Source organism: Acomys minous (genome assembly GCF_964271855.1).
Source record: "Acomys minous genome assembly, chromosome: 4".
Classification (NCBI taxonomy): Eukaryota; Metazoa; Chordata; class Mammalia; order Rodentia; family Muridae; genus Acomys; species Acomys minous.
The window spans coordinates 107,771,243-107,787,016 of NC_140486.1; the positions used below are offsets into that span (position 1 = coordinate 107,771,243).

The following is a 15,774-nucleotide window of genomic DNA, read 5'->3' on the forward strand; positions in this document are numbered from 1 at the left end:
AATTTGGTAATTAAGTCAAGTATAATATTTTGCTGATCCAAATTAATTGCATAAACAAATTTAATGAAGAATTTACTTCTTAAAAATTTCAAACAGCTTTAATCCCAACAAATTAAATATAATTATGTTGGTATTGAGGGATTGATAATGCAAAACAAGAGATTTGAGTATTTTATGTTATGTCTTATTAAAATAGCACAATTCTTTGCAGACTTTTGAAAAATTGTAGTGTCTCCTCTGCTAGGTATAAGACATACTATGATTATAGTATAGAGCATTATTAGAAACATTAATGTGGAGATAAATTGATAAAGCAATGAGATTTTGAATAAATCTATCCTTAAAAAGAATAATTGTAGAATAAATAAAACAATCATGTGTATACGTGTGCACTCCTGTCTGTGTGTCAGAACTTATTTAAACAAGAATTCCTTCCTTCTTTTAAGGCTTTGTCGCCGTTTGGATCCCATGAGAGACTTGGGCACCAGGAGTGAAGGTAGGGTTGACATGATGAAAGTAATGTTTCTGTAGCCCCAAAACCTAGAAATGTTCAAGGAAGATGATAACGATAATAAAATGGAAAAACAGTCTAGATTTTTTAAAAAGTCATTGGAATGAGATTTTGAAATATAAATTCCCTTTATATCAGAAATAGTCTTTCCTAGTCACCTAAATGCATTTTTTTTCTATTGTAACCTATGCTATATTCATATGGTTACAACCACTAGATTGGGGAACATTTGCTTCCTCTCCTTCGCTTATCTTCAGCACAACCTGACCAAGTTTTGAGATATAATTTAAAAGGAAAAATCAGTTTTTTCACATACATCATAGAGTACACTCAGAACAGCATACGAGGAAGGCAGCAGGACTTCGGCCCAGGTACAGTTGGCACACTCAGTCGTAACACATTTCTGAGAGGAGTGTGTCATTCTCTGCCGTGACATCAGCTTTGCCTCATGACCTACAAACTGAGTGAGTGACTGTCCATAATCTAACCACAAATTTTATTTAGACAAATAATTGTATACAATATTGTTCACTCATAGTTTCTTTGTACCAGTACCCAAAGAGACTTGATCATAAGTTACCAATAGTAATTCTTTATATTTTTCAAATTATGATGACATATATACATAGGACCACAACCTTAAAAAGTACAATGAAATTATGAGAATTGAAATCCCTGTAGTTAAAAAAATGAAACACGAGAGAAGTATACATGGAAGCAACACTCTGTTATTAATAATATAGTTAAAAGCTCAGCCACAGGACAACGTAAGTGAATGCCCCATTGGGAACTTCCAAACAAGCACAACTGAGGATTATTAAACACATTCTTCTAGGACCCATTAGTAGCAAAAAGGAGCTATTTTCCAAGAGCATAGTTTTAAGGAGGAAAAGAAACATAAACTCCAATATTGCCTTTGTAGTTTGACATAATCATGAAAATAAATTGAAAACCCCTTGATAGATTTCTAAAAATTTCTCTATATCAAGAATATGCTGTAGAAATGATTAGTTTTTTTCAGGAATGCTGGAAGTATCCCTTCAACTGTAGGATACAAATGATTCATTACGCAAGGAACATGAAGAACAAGCAGTAGTAACCACAGTATCTGTATAAACTTACAAAGGACGTATAACATATGTCCAGGGAAGCTATTAAATTTACACATAGATGACTCGGCTTCGGTGCTGCCTACTTTTTCACCATCTCTATTAATAATCTACTTACTTCAAGCTCAGTTGCTACGTTTATTCCTTGCCTAGAAGCTGAGCAGAAGGAGAACGGGGCATGCACTTTGATGGAGTGGTGGGCATGCTGTAGGGAACGGGGAGTGGGCTTGGCAAGAGGGAAGAGGGCGAATGGCGCGTATATGAGCCTGTGACCACTGACAATTGAGGAAATGAAGGAAACAAAACTGAGAAAGCCAACGGAAAAGAGCTCAGGGCAAGTTTTATCTGTTTCTGAACTTTGCTTAGGGTAGCTGGGTCGGGAGATGATGCTATGGCCTAACCTATATTCTCTAAAACAGGTTATGGCGATATAATGTTGTATGGGGATCAGAATCCTATGGGAGAGATGAGATTTCCTATGAAACCCTACAGCTTTCAGGGAAAACTATGCCAGTGATAATGAACTGATTCCTGTTCCTAAGACTGTATCTAAGACTGCCTGGTTTCTCTGATTTGTTTTCATGGCATTTGTATTGAGGAAACGCTGATCCCCAGTGTTTACAGGAACCTCCCACCCCTGGAGTGTTCGATGTGAACTGGTAGTGTGGGTTTAGCTCACTAAGGAAGACAAGGTAAAGCAAGAACTCTCAAGAAGCTCTAGAACCCATCTGTGCTCCTCATCCCCTTCTGTTTTGTTATGTGACTGGAATATGTACCATGAAACAAAGAGGCAGAGTGACTTGGATCAACAAAACTCATAGAAAGAGAAAGGGCTATACTAATTAGTGTCTCATCTGAAAATATGAGACTATAATGAAGGGAGATCTCAAAGTTCATACTTCCCACAGTTGGTGTATAACTTTCCTGTTTCAATATAGAAATGCTGAGTATTATTTAAAACCCTGCCATTTGCAAGTCAGTGGATAGACTCAGAGATGAAACGGGAAGACTGGTCTGCTCAATCACAGTCTGCCCAGCTGACTTTCAAAATTAGGCTAAGATTTTCCCAAGTCCATATAGCTCCACTCCTGTACCAGCGTGCAGTTAAGCCCGTGACCAAGAACATACACTATGCTCCAAGGCCCAGGTTGCCCTTTTATCAGGATTGAGATTTGCTGTGTTCTTGATCTAGGGCAGCAAATCAGTCCTTACCTTACAACCAGAAGAAAACCAACTAAGCAACTAACCACTACCACAAAAAAACAAAACAAAAACAAACAAACAAACAAAAAAACAAACAAACAAAAAAACAAACTCAAAACCTCACACACAGGTCTGTGTTCCAGTCTCAAGCTCTCTTGGGAACATTTTTTTTTCCAGTCCAGGCCAATGCTACATTTGGGTTTAATTTTGAGAGAATGGAAACAAGAATTACTCAGCATCCATATGATTCTTATCTGTTAGATTTTTATGTCTCTCAGAATGTTATTGATCTTATTTCCAAATGCACCAGTTATTGGGCAAATGCCTCTGATTAGATGCATTACATATTTTTGTTATTCCAAACTCTCCAAGCCTCACCCTCACTATTGGCAAAAGCCAAGTCTGGTAACATTTTCCCCACTGAAGTATTACAGGAATCCTCCTAAATTACTTACTGCAACCAACAGCTCTCCCGGCTTTCCAGTGAATCCAGCTTCTTCTCATGGGTTCTCAGTTTATTCTTACATCCCCAGTGTATCACTCTAATTTAGTCTTTCTCCCAAATGCATTGCTTTCACTACAGTATCCTTATTGTACAACAATTTTGTCTATGGGGTTTCCACTCTTAACTCCATACATGGATTCTCAGTCTCTTTCTGTATTAACTAAAATAGTTATTAGCATCTATACGAGGAAATAAATAGAGTAATAATATGTCAAGAGGAAGGGAGAAAAAAATCAATCACTGGTTCAAAGCATTTATAGCCTTGGAATAAAATCTAGTTACTCAGTAGGCTCAGTAGACGGACCCCCTTGGATGCTCTTAGCAATATCTAACCATAGTCCCTCCAGGTGTTTAGGAGAGCTTCTCCAGAGACTGAGATCGCAGCAGCTCTCTGCCTTCTCTGGTAGACTTCCCAGAACTCTTCTCAAAGGTTTCCCTATTGGATCATAACACTGCTCTAGAAGGAGGTCATCACAGATTGTCTGGGTACCATGTAACTGTGAGACAAAAAGAAGGTTTTGATCTAGTCAGAGGACTAATCATTCAGGCTGGAAGATGTTCATAAAGGAAGGAGGAACTCATTTGCCAGTGTAGTCCTAATCTGTATGTACTTCTAATTTAGACTTAAATCTAATGTTCAGGATGCTCTACTATAGATTCAATGCCCCGGGACTTTGACTCTTCCTCCTTATCTATCTAAGTATGGTGCTTTGTGAAATCTTGAGTATTATTGCAACACACTATACATAGAGACCTTTTACATTCATATTTGTACTCTGGTAAATACTTAGCATTTGCATAGCTGTTAAAAGCTGAAGGAGAGTCCAAAGCATATGCTTTTCCCTCTCTCCTCTCTTTCCCCCCCGCCCCCCACACCTCTGCCCAGCAGCTTAGCTGGGCTAGAACTGTATTTTTTATGAGTGTGGTTGAACAGTGTGACTCATTTGCTGAGAGCTGCTGCATAGTGAGCTGGTAGCATGTGGTTCAGTGTTTCCTCCTGGGACTCACAATGCCTGGTCAGACAAGGCTGAAAGCACCAGGGTTGTAAGGCAGCACCAGTTGTTCAATTCATCTGCTCTGGGTATGAATTTTCATCTTCCCCCGAGAGCAGGTGCAAATGCTCTATGTAATGTGCCAAGGGGCAATGAAGCGTGAAGGTACCGGGAGGAATGGAGGGAGAGAGCCTCTATACTCCCAAGCAGAAAAATCACTGCATCTAAGTAGCCTGTGGAAGAGAGAGGGGAGTGTTGACTGTTGAGTTCTCCCCACCTACTCAGTACCTCCCAACTGCAAGAAAAGCAAATTCAAAGCCCAAACACTTGCCATGCAGTGCCAAATACTTCTCTGATACAAACTACCAATATTGTCAAAACGTCTATATATTTATGGATGCACGGATATGCAATATATATATATAATAAACAATTCAAATGACACATTATTGCTTGATGATACATAGATAATCAAAATACCTGAAAAATTACTGTTAAAGTTTACAATCACATTTCTCTTTCCCTGTCCATCCCCTAACCCTTTCTTTCTTCTTTTTTGTTTTGTGAGGAAACAATACTTAAACATAGAGAGAACATCAAAAGATCCTCTATAATATTAATCAAATCAAAGGCTTACTAATCCAACCAAAGTCTAGAAATGAATATCAAAAGAGTCACTTTCATTACTGATTATTTTCCCATATTCATTTTAAATGAAAAATATTTTATGAATCAGTGAGAATTTTTCTCTAAATGGAGTTTTTTTTCTTAATCTTTAGAAATTGGAAAGCAATAAAAGAAATCACAGTGACAAAATATAACAGAAAATTAAAGAGGAGCAAACCTGTCAAGATTTTAGAAAATACATAACAGGGGAAGGCTTGAATATTATAAAATATAATTAAATTATATTTACATATATACATATATATAATTGGCTCAAATTGTTCTTAGCACAATTCTATTGTCTTTGGAATAACTCAAATTCAGTAGAATAGTTTTTCCAAGTGTCAATCAGCTAAAGGGTCTGATACTTTTTAAAATACCATTTTTGATGTGGTTCTGGTATTTAATGGTAATCAAGACAAATGAGATGGTCCTGCGGGGCATGGGAGACATTCAAGAACAAAGCAGAAGTAACTATGTACAAATAAATCAGAATTTCAAAGTATCACATTATATTCTGTGAGACAGAGCCTTGCTCATCTCAACTTAAAAGTTTGTAGGCATTTAAAATTCCAGGAACGTAAACAATACTTCAATATGTTGAGTCATTGGGTCTAATTGAAACAGTCTTGAGAAACCAGTTTTTCCAATATTTTGATGCAGAACTACTGGCTTAAGACAAGGTCATCCCGCTCTGACCTGACTGAGAAGCAGAGATGATGGAACCACCACCACCATAGGACTACATTTAAATGAAAAATAACTATGCAGTGCTCATCCCTTCCTCTATTGTGTAAGCACAGAGAGCTCTAGCTGGGATTACCTGGTCTATACAAACCCCAGGAGCAAGAGTCACCACTCTTCATGGCACGTCCATGTAAGCTGGCCCTGATAGGCTCAGACCCAGTAGGCACCAACACAGTAAGCCGCATACTATCTATGACAGAAGTGAACACCCACACTCGCTTCATCTGGTAGAGACCACACAGGACAAAGCAAACACAACAGACACAAACCTTACGGGACTATGTTAATTAAAAAGGCTCCATCCCGCTCTCGGTCTTTCTGGCCGGAATGCCTAACCGTCATGAGGAAAGCTCGGAAAAGATTCTCATTCTCTGGTGTCGTCCACCGGGGCTGCCAGGCCAGACCGCTGTGCAGTGAGGCTGTGTGTTTTTCTGCAGATCCACCCTTGAATGCTAAGTAACTGCTCTGCACACGCCTCTCTCTGCGGAGCTCAGGGAAATGGCAGCCAGAGCAATGAGTGGTTGGCATGGCAACAACAGGAAGAAAATCTGCAACCTCTTGTATTGTTAGGCCTGCTTGTTTATTTGCCTCAGGGGCCTATGCGGATAGCTTTAGTCATTTTGCTGGAGAAATGGCGAACGCTATTTTTGCTCTGCTTACATTAATGTAGTATATACAGTAGGTCGTATTTTAAAGGGATTTCAATTTGGAAATGAAGGCAGGGAGGATAAGAGGGTAGAAAAAAAAAACTTAGAGCTATTTGCTGTCTGCGTATGAGCCGTATCAACCTTTGCCACTGTTATGTTTTTTTTTTCCAGCTTCCATATGTAGTCTCTGCAACAATAATTTTATGTGTGTGGCTCTGACTGTCATCATGAGGCTGCTTGGGTAATGGGGATGTTAAAATGTAGAGAAGGCTATATCACTTCTTAGGTAGGGGGTTGTCCTAGATAACACCTGGACATATAGACATGCTAGGGAAAAAAAGGCACTGTAGGGAATGGTTGGGAATAAGGTAAAGAAATACCCTTCAATTTTTATATTTACCCCAAGCGATAGAAAAAAAAAAGGCACTTCATCGGGGGACTTGATTTTTCCTGTTAGTGTTCAAAGCATCACGCCACAGGACAGTAGAAGTCACCACAGTCTGCTTTTAAATACTTGCATATTTTGACATCTATAAACATCCTTTTCTTCTGTGCCTCCTTTCTTTCTCCACTTAGGAGGAAACGGAGAATCACACTACGATTTTACGCCATGCTCCAGGAGTGCGAATGCAAATTCTGCAGCAGACATGTGCACTTTGCCTGCCATGGATGACTGCTGCATGAGGGCAGCAGAGGAGCCTGCGCACTGCAGCACATGCTTTCAGGTGATGACTACCTGAGGAGGGATGGGTGTGGAAGTGTGTCTTCCGCATCCCTTCTGGATAGCGGTTGTGCTATCTGGAACCACGGCAAGAAAGAGGCCAGATTCCATTCATCTTTTCCAACAAAGTGCAAAGGCTGATATTCACAAGATTGATTCTGAGAGGCAAGAAAAATAACTCTAATCTAAAGGGATTTTGAAAGCCTGGAGAGTAAGCAGCCTGCTTAAAAAGTAAATAACTGATAAAAAATGTCATGTCTCTTCTTTAGAGAAAGGACAATTCCAAATGAAACCAAGTTGCACAGGGTTCCTGGCCACTGGGTTCTCAATTCAGCACCCCCGTCTTCTAACTGTGCAGCCCCGAGCCCCTTAAACAGACCGTGCCTAATTTTCTCATTCAAAGATGGAAACACTATTGACAGATATCTTTGTGGACATCCCAGAATGGTAGAATGTGGTCAAAGCCATGATGGTGTATGAAGTGAAGAGCCATGTGGAAGCACCTAGTGTATACACATTTTCTGCTGTGGCTCTAAAGTATATAGTTGCCCTTCTGTGTCCTTGTGGTAGGGGGTGGGGGGCAGGGATGGCTTTAGGATCTCTGTAATATCACAATCTGTTGTTCGAGTCCTAATGTAAAATATTATAATGTTTGTTTAAGGCCTCCAAAATCTTCACATATGCCTTAAACCATCTCTAGATTGCCTATATTACTGGATACAGTGTATAAATTCTATGTTAATAATTGATACACTGCATGGAGTAAGGAATAATGACTGGCAGAAAAACACAATGTTATTTTGCCCAAACACAATTTGTTTTCAAAAATCATTTAATTCACAGTTGGCTCTATCCACATAGGAGTAGATGAGAAGTGCAGATTCCAGTTTTTCAAGCAATCGTTGAGGAATGACAAAGAACCAGAGACTTTTCTATCTCTAGATAACGGTGTTCAGAAAAATGGGGAGGAATGCAGAATTAATTAATATTTTGCAGATCTGGCTTTTATAATTAGCAAACACTGTATTAGAATGATTTCATAATCAGACTCAGTAAGATTAAGATTCAATATCATAAGAAACAAGACACAATGAAGTGAAAACATTACCTTGCCAAGACAAGGTATCCTTAAAATGTCATTTGAAAGGTACTTTAAACACTCCCACTTCCTATAATGATGTTCTGATAAAAGTTTTATACATTTTTAGGTACAAATATTTATTGATTTTATACATACAAATCAACCCTTCTGTCTTTTAGCAAGTTACCTCATGCTACTTTGAAATGAATTCTAATACCTTTGAGGCTAACTCCTGGATAAGAAACCTACAGTTGGGGTGTCAAATTGTCACTCTGATTTGGAACTCTGTGGCAGCCAAAATGTATTTCTCTTGCTTTCTTTAACAAAGTGCAAAAGAAAAGGATTGTTATAAGATATTTTCTTCTTAGTTAGGCTTTTGAAAACAATTACAAACAAAACAAAACAAAACAAAACAACCCTAGCCCTTCGTTAGGTAGTTTCAGTCTGAACAGCTTCTCATGTTTTTCACATGCTCCCACTTTAGTATACAGTAGTAAAACATCAAAACTAGAGTTGAGAAAGGAATTCCACCCATCCTTCTAGGGGCTTGACTTTATGCTGTGTAGCAGGGGACATCTAGTGTGTGTAAAGAAGTAAGGTAAAGAAATAAGATTAAAGCGTCATTGTCTTCTAAGAGGTCCTGCTGTCCAAGCCTGGTCTCAGTGCACAAGAACAAAATTAAGTTGACCATGGTGTGCATCTTTTAAAAGTCTCAAAGCTCATAAACGAAGAAGGATGTAGGATACCAGGCTGAAGGAGGCCCAGTCTTAGGAAGATAATGATGTTTCCATCCTTGACCATGTAAGTCTGTCTACAGAGATGATTACAAACAAGCTCCGGGAAAAGACTCCGGGAAACAAAGAGACAACCTTAGCCAAGGAGAACGCATAAGAAACATTTTGAGTCAAGTAGGGATTTCATGGCCACCACAAGCAGAGCTGGGGACCTCTTCCCTGCTGAGGAGTGCTTTTTGTGAATAGTTTTGCTTTTGAAGATTATTCCTTGTGGTAGCCTACTTATTCTTTCTTTGAGTAGCCTATGACCATATAGTGGGGGAGGAGGTCACCCTTGGTCATAGACCTAGGGGAGGGGAATAGGGTGAAAGTGGGAGGGAGGGAGGAATGGGAGGATACATGTGATGGGATAACAATTGAGTTGTAATCTGAATGAATTAATAAAATTAAAATTAAAAATAAAAAAAATAAAAATGGGTAATTTGCCTTAGGCCTTTGGGTCATCAGTCTGAAGGACTGTGCACCATGATAAGCTATAATCTAATAAATTCATTTCTTTCTCTGTTAAAAAAAAAAGAAGATTATTCCTTATGGAAGAAACATGATATACAGCTGCAGTGTAGGTAAACGGAAAAAAAAAAAAAAAAAAAGAACGAGCTCTTTGATGCTCCTTGAAGTGCTCCCCTCCAAATATAATGCTAGTTTCCATTGGATCACTACCTTATAGCATAGCATTTTAAAAATGCCATATTTGAGATTTAAGAGTATTTGCTTATATAGCTGATGATTTACACACTCATTGTAAGGAAGTTATCTATAAGCCATCAATAACAACAGCTATCATTTTACTAAGCTAATTTGGACAGAAGCTGATTGCATGTTATTTCTTCACTGCAGCATCCTTTGTGAGTATAGGTAAACCAAGTTTTACATTTTTCTTTTCCTACAGCTTTCCACACTTGCACATCTTAGGCTTGTTATTTTTAGAAGGGAATTAGTTTGGAAAAAAAATCACACCATAGTTTGGATCGAAAACATCACTATGGCAACCCACAGATGACGATGTACCACCTCTGTCCCTGTGAGCATACATATGAATGCTTGGAAATAATTTTTTTCCAAGATAACATAAGACTAATTTAATACACGTTGAGATGATTCCACAACAAACACGAGATGTTCCTGAAACCATCACTTGAAAGAAATACCTGTGAGTTGGATTTAATTTATATTATTTTCTCATAGAAACTGGCAAGGACACACTGACCTGACAAACAGATTTTTTTCTAATGCTGTTAAATACTTCATTAAGACCACTGAACAAATAGGATATTAAGTACTAGTTGTCTGTGGCTTCAACAAGCATACTATAGATACAGTGATTTTCTTTTTTCTATAGTGCATTGCTCTGCTCCATGGTAGCGATAAGAATTTTGTGTTGAGTATCTAAGAGACAGAGCCAGCCAGGCATGGTGGCTCATACCTGCACTCCCAGAGCTTGGGAGACTGAGACAAGGGGGTAACTTTGACTTTAAGGAGAGTCTGCACTCTACAGTGAGTTCAAAGCCAGCCTGGGCTAATGCCGAAACAGAACTGCCACAACCTAATGGTTTATGCAGTGTTTGACAGAGGCAGCGTTACCCTGCACATCACTGAATATTTATACTATTTTGTTATACTCATGTGAAGTTATTTGGCACGCCAGATTACCTTTGGGCAGATTTACCCTAGGTAAAAACAAACCCTCTTCAACTTTGCCTTTCCACACTTCTCATTTGGCACTTAACATCCTGTGCTTGGCATCCAGATTAATGGACATAGAGGTCATAAATCATGAGAACCTCATATCTATGGAGTTTGGGCACCAACCAGATTTTATATAGATGCTAATATAACACTTAGTATGTAGAAAATACTACTCAAATACCACTAAATTTGTGCCTTAAAATTTATACTACGTGTTTTGATTTTCTTTTGTCATTTAAAATGTCTTCAGTATTTTCTTATTAAAATAAAACATATATACATCATGCACAAATAAATAAATATACATATATACATGCATGAATATATAACTACGCACATATATAAATTGTACCAAGAACCTAGTGCATGCTAAGCATGTGCTCTAACACAGAGTATATGCCTATCCCTTATATGTAAGGTGTTTTGACCAGAGTGTACGGTGGACAAATATCACAGTCTAATTACCATATTTTTCGGATCATAAGATGCACCTGATCATAAGACGTACGCAGGTTTTATAAGAGTAAAGCAAGAAAAACAGTAAAAACAGCAATCGGACCATAAGGTGCACTCTTATGAGACAGAGAAACTAAACTCCAAATAAATAAGAGAAGACTGAAGGGGACAGTGCTTCACTTTACTACTTGTAGTGTGTCCAGTCTTTTGAAGAAATAAGCTACTGTCTGTAAATTCAAATACATGAAATTCTGAGTTACATTAAAAAAGGGAAAATGATGACAAAGAACGCTAAATTGTAAGGAAATGTGTGTCTATGTCACTAATGCTCTATACTTATGGCACCATTTAGGATCGTATTGATGATAGTACTTTAAAGAGAGTCATGTAAGAGTTAGATCCGGAGAAATTGATTGCTCAGTAGTTTTGAGGCCTGGTTGCTCTTCCAAAAATCCTAGGTTTTATTCCCAGGACCCACATGCTGGCTCATAATCATCTGCAACTTCAGTCCTAGGGGCTCCTGTGCTCTCTTCTGGCCTCTGTGGGCGCTGCCTGTATGCAGTACAAAGACACATGCAGGCAGAATCCCCAGGCACATGAAATAATAATAAAGATAAAAATAAAAAGAACTAGTTATGTTACATTCTTCTGTAAGCCTCTGTGTACTATGTTTTAGAAAGCTGAGACTAGGTAATGGGTGCCTACATTTCAACATGTGTGTTTGTCTCCCCTCTCTTCAGTTTTCCATTTCTCCTGTTTCTTTGGAAGGCTGATGAAGTGGACTGCATCGTTCTTTCTACCCTGAAAGGAAATATGCTTCTAATCTATCTGCTGAACTTAGTCAAGGTCCAATGTCATTCAAGGTAATAAGAAAACATTGCGTTTCCCACCTCACCCCACCCCATCACCATGGGTTAAAATACTGACAGTTTACAGCAAAAATTACATTCACTGAGTACTCTGCCTATAAAAACTAAGGTGGTAAAAAATTTAGCAGGGAAACAAGATCAAGACTGTTGGGGAGAGTCAGGCTAATTGCCATGGTGCGGTGCCTGGTGCTTGCCTTGCTAGGGTGTCTATTTCTCCTCGCCTTGCTTGTCCTTGCAGAGTCAAAGGACCAGCTGCTGTCAATTAATTCGCCTTCAGAGTGACTGGACTACTAAGCACAAAGACATCCTTGAGGCCCTCAGTTACCTGCTGTTTCTCTGTCCGCTGAGGTCAGTTCTCCGTTGATCCCATTCTCTTTGGTATCTGAATAGGTGCCCTGTGACCCGTGCTCCCCAAAGGCGCCCTCCTCCTCCTCTCTGTATGGAAATCCATTGGCGCTGCGGCTCAGCCCTTCCCCTGCCCCGCCTTGGTCCTTTATCTCTGGAGGGTGAGGGTGTGCAGCTGCCTCTGTCAGTGGGGCTGACGTCCAGTGTGGTGCCTTTCCTTCGTCTTTCCGCTCATCCGCCATCCTTCAGAGCTCTGTACTGCCTCCTGCTGATAGAATGTATGCATATTAGTTATCATTTTTGGAAAAAAATCTCCAGAAAGCATTAGTGGCAAAGTAGGGACAATCTGGGATCCAATCGGTGACGTGCTGTATCCATAAACATTCTTCAGAGAAGATATTTGTTGTCACCAGAGCATGTCTGGAATGTTCCATAAAATTAAATGTAGTCTTTGAAAAACATATTTCAGGACACATCTTAATCAATGTCTTCGACAAATGGTCTGAATCCTGACTGACAGTCAACCAATTGTACACCAGAGGAATCTGCGGTTGAGAGAATTGAGTAGAAAAGGCAGGAAGAGAAATTGCTGGAGGAAATATCACATTGTCAGACATGACTCAATTACCCTTAAAAAAAAAAAAAAGCTTTCAAGGGAACCTGGAAGAGAGAAGGGGCAGCACTTTCATTCCAACAGTGTTCAAGTCAAGCCAGTTACATACAATTTTCTGAGTACTATCATGCAACGAATGATGGTTATTGACCAAATTTTCCAGCAAACATTTTTCTAACCATATGTATATTTTAAGAGGGTCTGATACTTTTCTATACACACAAATCTTGCAGGGGAAAAAAAATGAAACCACAGTGTGTCGTGCTTAATGACATCATCTCACTACTAAAGTAAGATCTGGATACACGACATAGTTGACGTGAGTGAAGAGGCTGGGAGTTGTAGCAGAAGACCCTGTGGGGGAGGCGCGTCTTAACCTTAAGTGAATGGCAGACACTGTGTGACTTCTCCTACATGTGGATGCTTCTAAGTTTAGAGAGGTAAGTGATAGGATGACTCACCTCCTCAGTTTGGAAAGCTGCTGCCAGTGATGTAGTCTTATTGATGACTTACTGTCTGCACAGAATGGATGACAACATACACAGTGACTGCCTCTAATGGAAACCAGGAACACTTGCAAAGGCTTCCAAACAGACAAAAGAAGTGTTGGGGGGCAGCTATTTCTTAGCACCAGCTGCTCAGAGATCCCCCTTGAGAATAAGCCAAAAGAGTTACAGAAGCAAGCTTTCTACCGGATTTCCAAGAAGCACTTGTTTGCTTCTCAGTTTATATTTACTTATTTGTACGTACACACATGCATGTGTCAGGCCGTGCATGTGGTTGTCAGAGGACAGCTTTATGGAGTCGGTCCTCTCCTTCCACCGTTACGTGGGTCCTGGGGACTGAACACAAGTTGTGGAGCTGGCATCATTGGACAACAAGCACTTTCACTGCCCAAGGAGTCTCACAGGCCCTGCTTCTAAATTTCAACGCTTTTCTTTGCTTCGTGTGTTTTTTATTCATATCAAAAAGAATTAAACAAGCTCATTCAGCTAAACTAATTATAACACCAAAGAGCCTCTAAATCTGTTTCCAAAAGTATTCTGTTTAATCTTCCATAAAACCATATACAAACAACATTAAAAAAGCCTCACTCTAAAAACACTGATTGAAGGACTCATGCAATCTTCCGTAAAACCATATACAAACAACATTAAAAAAGCCTCACTTTAAAAACACTGATTGAAGGACACTGCAAGCACCTCTACATCATCTACAATGTGCAAAGAACCTCATGCACCAAAGAGCTTTCCCAACAATTCCTAGTTTGATTGATTACAAATCAAAGAATGTAAAGGAAACCTCAGCAGCCACGGTCATCACGGCTGGAGTTATCTCACCACCTGTGGCACCATCAGTCAGCACATGACATCATTTTAGACAGCGTTTCTACAGTTTCTGGTAAAATAACAGGAACTTGAAAACTTGGTCAAGTACATGCATGTGAGTTATCTGCAAATCTGCCCTGAGCTATTACGAGGGAGTGAATACGCACCCCCAACAGGCATGGCAAAGGTCTCAGAAATGGACCCTGATGGGGGAGGACATACCTACCCCCCAGGAATACCTTCCCTCTGTGTTCACATGAGAAACTAAATATCTTATGTGATCCAGGAACGTTCTACCCTCCATCCCACTGTACAGTGTGCACCAGTCAAATATCAGACTACATGACGTAAGAATCTAAACTTTAAATCGCCACGTTGTCTACACATATCTTAGATTCAAGTAGCCATGTTGGGGGATAATCTGATGTATTTTGATGCTAATTACTGCTTCCTGTCTGACACACCTTTTCCTTAATAAAAAGCCATCCCACCTGGGCAGGGCAGGAGATAGGTGGGGCTTAGAGAGAGAGGAATCCTGGGAAGAAGAAGGACTGCCACCAGGAGAAGGAGACCTGAAGTGAAGAGAGGAAGGCCGCCATGGGTTAGCTGGAGGAGAAGCACATGGCCCCTGGTGTGGATGGAGAATCCAGCCCAGATGAAGAACATGAGCAAGTATATGGGATTATGGATGGGAGGTAGGTTGATAGAAGTTATTAGAAGCAGATGGCATGGGATTGAGACAGGGATCCCATACCTGCCCCACTATGGGAGGCAATTTAGAGGATTGATATTGGCCCTGCCCCAGGTTAACTAAGGCTATCTTAAAACATAACAAGTGTCTGTGTCTTGATTGATTGCTAGCCGGGCCTACAGATAATACATGAAATTTAAAAAACAGTAAGTGGCACCCAATGTGGGACCCGAACCCATGACCCTGAGATTAAGAGTCTCATGCTCTACAGCAAGCTGAAATTAGCATCAAAATACATCAGACTATCCCCCAACATTGCCACCTTCTGGATACAGACATGCTTTTCAGAGCATCCTAGTCTCTATGTGCCTCAATGTCTTTTACTATTCCTTATCAAAACTTCCATAGTCTTCTGTGGCCCAATCTATTTCTGTATGTGTACAAAGCCAACAGTGAATACAGAAAACAAAACAAAACAAAACAAAACAAAACCCCAAAAGAACCTTGCATAAAGAAGTCAGGCTTTGCTAATGAATATTTTTGAAAATTGAAAAAAGGCTTTGTGTGTGTGTGTGGGGTTGTTTTTTGCTTTTCAAGACAGGGTTTCTCTATGTAGCTTTGGCTGTCTTGGACTCATTTTGTAGACCAGGCTGGCCTCGAACTCACAGTGATTCACCTGTCTCTGCCTCCCAAGTGCTGAGATTAAAGGCGTGAGCCACCACTGCTCAGCGGGCTTTGTGTTTTATAATAACTTTAGATCTATAGAAAATTGAGCAGATAGTATAGAGTTCCCACAATCTCACTGTTTAC

General features: G+C 39.7%; 1 protein-coding gene across 34 annotated transcripts in view; it reads right to left on the reverse strand.

Annotated features, from left to right (window-relative positions):
* The window catches only part of MAP2 (microtubule associated protein 2), a 263,479-nt gene that overhangs the window by 51,897 nt on the left and 195,808 nt on the right, over positions 1–15,774 (reverse strand). For 31 of the 34 annotated variants that reach the window (XM_084780795.1, XM_084780789.1, XM_084780784.1 and 28 more), the window contains one exon: positions 12,313–12,600. In XM_084780795.1, coding sequence (XP_084636921.1) covers positions 12,313–12,574 — 262 coding nt within the window. In that variant the 5' untranslated portion in view covers positions 12,575–12,600. Of the gene's footprint in view, positions 1–6,002; positions 6,185–12,312; positions 12,601–15,774 lie in introns of those variants that run through there. The other 3 variants (XM_084780796.1, XM_084780794.1, XM_084780785.1) reach the window with 2 other exon arrangements.